Source organism: Sesamum indicum, linkage group LG6 (assembly GCF_000512975.1).
Source record: "Sesamum indicum cultivar Zhongzhi No. 13 linkage group LG6, S_indicum_v1.0, whole genome shotgun sequence".
NCBI lineage: Eukaryota > Viridiplantae > Streptophyta > Magnoliopsida > Lamiales > Pedaliaceae > Sesamum > Sesamum indicum.
Window position 1 is genome coordinate 24,122,485 of NC_026150.1, and position 2,664 is coordinate 24,125,148.

General features: G+C 35.3%; 1 protein-coding gene across 1 annotated transcript in view; it reads right to left on the reverse strand.

Moving 5' to 3' along the window:
- LOC105165707 (LRR receptor-like serine/threonine-protein kinase RCH1) overlaps positions 1–1,483 on the reverse strand; it is a 3,802-nt gene extending 2,319 nt beyond the window's left edge. Inside the window, 2 exon segments of the mRNA XM_011084804.2 lie at positions 1–5; positions 7–1,483. The exon segment at positions 1–5 is cut by the window's left edge and continues 1,677 nt beyond it. Coding sequence (XP_011083106.1) covers positions 1–5; positions 7–1,262 — 1,261 coding nt within the window. The 5' untranslated portion in view covers positions 1,263–1,483.

The following is a 2,664-nucleotide window of genomic DNA, read 5'->3' on the forward strand; positions in this document are numbered from 1 at the left end:
TTATCCCAGGCGAAAAAGACTTGAAGCTGAGCCAAGAAACCAAGTTCGGGGGGAATGGAGCCAGAAATCTGATTACTGTCGATTTGAAACTGTATCAAGCTCGTGGCATTGGAGAGAACCGCAGGGATTGAGCCCGAAATATTGTTGCTGCTGAGCATCAACTCTTGAAGATTCGTCAGGTTCCCGAAAGATTCAGGTATACTTCCCGACAAAAAGTTCAAGGAAAAATCAAGAACCACTAAACTTTTGCAGTTGCCAATCTCTTCAGGAATAGAGCCCACGAAGCTGTTCTGCCACAGCAACAACTTCTCGAGCTTCTGAAGCCTTCCCAGCTCCCGTGGAAGCGCACCCGACAGGCTATTCTCATACAAATACACGTCCACAAGCTCCGAGCAGTTGCCAATCTCCGCTGGAATTTCCCCCGACAGCATTGTAGTATAAAGTGACAAAACCTGAAGATTATTCAACCTGCCCAACGAAGAAGGAAGCGAACCAGATATCTTAGTATCAGCAAGTCCCAAAACCTGCAAATTCTGGCAGTTCCCAATTTCATCTGGAATTTCTCCATCGATATCTTGATTCCCACCAGCTCTCAGCGTTTCCAGAGCTGACAGCAACCCTATTTCCGCAGGAATATTTCCACTCAGCCTGTTGTCAAAAATTGCCAGACTTTTCAGGCTGGTGCACCCCCCAATCTCAGCTGGGATTTTCCCCGTCAGCTGATTAGAGTTCAACGTCAACTCTTCCAGGTTCTTAAGCTTACCAATACTCCCCGGAATATTCCCCACAAGACTGTTGAAACTAACATCAATCGTCTTCAACAAAACACAGTCTCCAATATCAAGTGGGATTGTCCCGGTGAGATTAGCCCCGGAAATGGTGAGTTTTTCAAGAAACTTCAAGGACGAAAGATCGGAAGGAAAGGGTATCGCAAGCTGAACAGATTGAATATCAATTCCTCTAACAAAACCATCAGAAGAGCACGTAATGTAGGACCATTTACAGGGGTCGGAGTCTTGTGGGTTCCAAGTAGAAAAAGCCGGAGGTGGAGAAGAAGAAGAAAAAGAAGAGCGGAGCCAAGAAAACAACACAAGAACTTCACTGTCGGCAGCAAGAAGCGGAGTTCTGGAAAGGATAGTGAGCAAGAATAGGAGGAAATAGTAGCGGTGGTGGAGGTGGGAGAAATCCGGGGCGGCGTTCAAGAACTGCCTCGGCATCGGCATTTGCAAATTTTTGGCCTCAAATCCTAGATCACTCGTCATCTGGGATTTTGCATTGAGTCTCTCCAACACTCATAAACTCTATTTTCTCTCTCTCTCTCTCTCTATTCCCACTTCTCTTCTCCTCAATCTCACTAATATCTAGCTTTGCAAGCAAGCAAGAAAAACAGACAAAAACTTGGAAAATAAAATAAAGAATACGTATAGACGCAGAGGAAGAGTGAGAGTTCCAGCAGCACCATTTTCGTCCTCGGGATTCTGTGCTCCGTGGTTTTTGCATTGTGTGTAGTATAATTAATTTGAATGGGAATGGGAATTGAAAGAGGTGGTGGTGGTGCATGTCATGTGTAACTGCGTTGTTTTCCTCAAATTCACTCAGTATGGTGAATGGTTTTGTTTTGGTATTTGGGCCAACAACTCTTCCCCACTTCTCTTGTTCTTGGGAAATTTTAATTCCAACTTGGTCCGCTAGAATTTAAATTAATTTAAAGGTGTCATTAATTATATAATAAATATTATATATTTACTTTGTAATTGGTTTGATTCGAAAAAAAAAAAAAATTCCATTTTATACTACTCCTAATTTTTTATTTTTTTGGCCTAATTCGTTTTTTTTCTTTATATATGTATGTTTAACCTTTTAATCACTTTTCTTAGGATTAGCGGTGGCAGACGAGTCGAGTCGGCTCGAGCTCACGCTCAATTATCTCTGTTCATTGCTTGTGAGCTTTTTATATTTATATATATATATATATATTATTTTTAAAATATTTATATATTTAATTTTATATTCAATACTTTATTAATTCTATACTCAAAATTAACCATATATTATGTTTATTAATCAATATCATATATTTAATTTTAGATAATAATAAATTATGGTACTTTTATTTATATATTTAATCTTTATACAAAAATAAAATTTAATCAATAATTTAGTAAATTATAATATTTTTATAATTAAAATTATTATCTAATATGGCAATATAAACTTAATGTTATATTTTAATATATATTTGTATTACGTTATACATTTTTTAAATTGACAAGTTCACTTATGGTTTTGTTATCTATTTCTGAGTTTTATATTTATATCAAAATATATACTATGCATTATGCAATCTATTTTATTATATATAAATTTATGTCGAAATTTAGTAATTTCTATGAATTAATCTAAAAATAATGATAATAGTAATAATAATAATAATAATAATGATGGTTGAATAATTTTAATTATTTTATTTTATATATATAATGAGATAAAAAAAGTTTAATAAATAATTATAATATCTTAAAATTCGAGCACCTGATTCATACTAAATTTAAATATACACAAGACTGTGTCCATTAGATCATATCAAAATGTATGATTTAAAATCACATTGCCTGATTCAACAATACACCGTCTTGAATGATTACTCTTATGTTCTGAGTACGA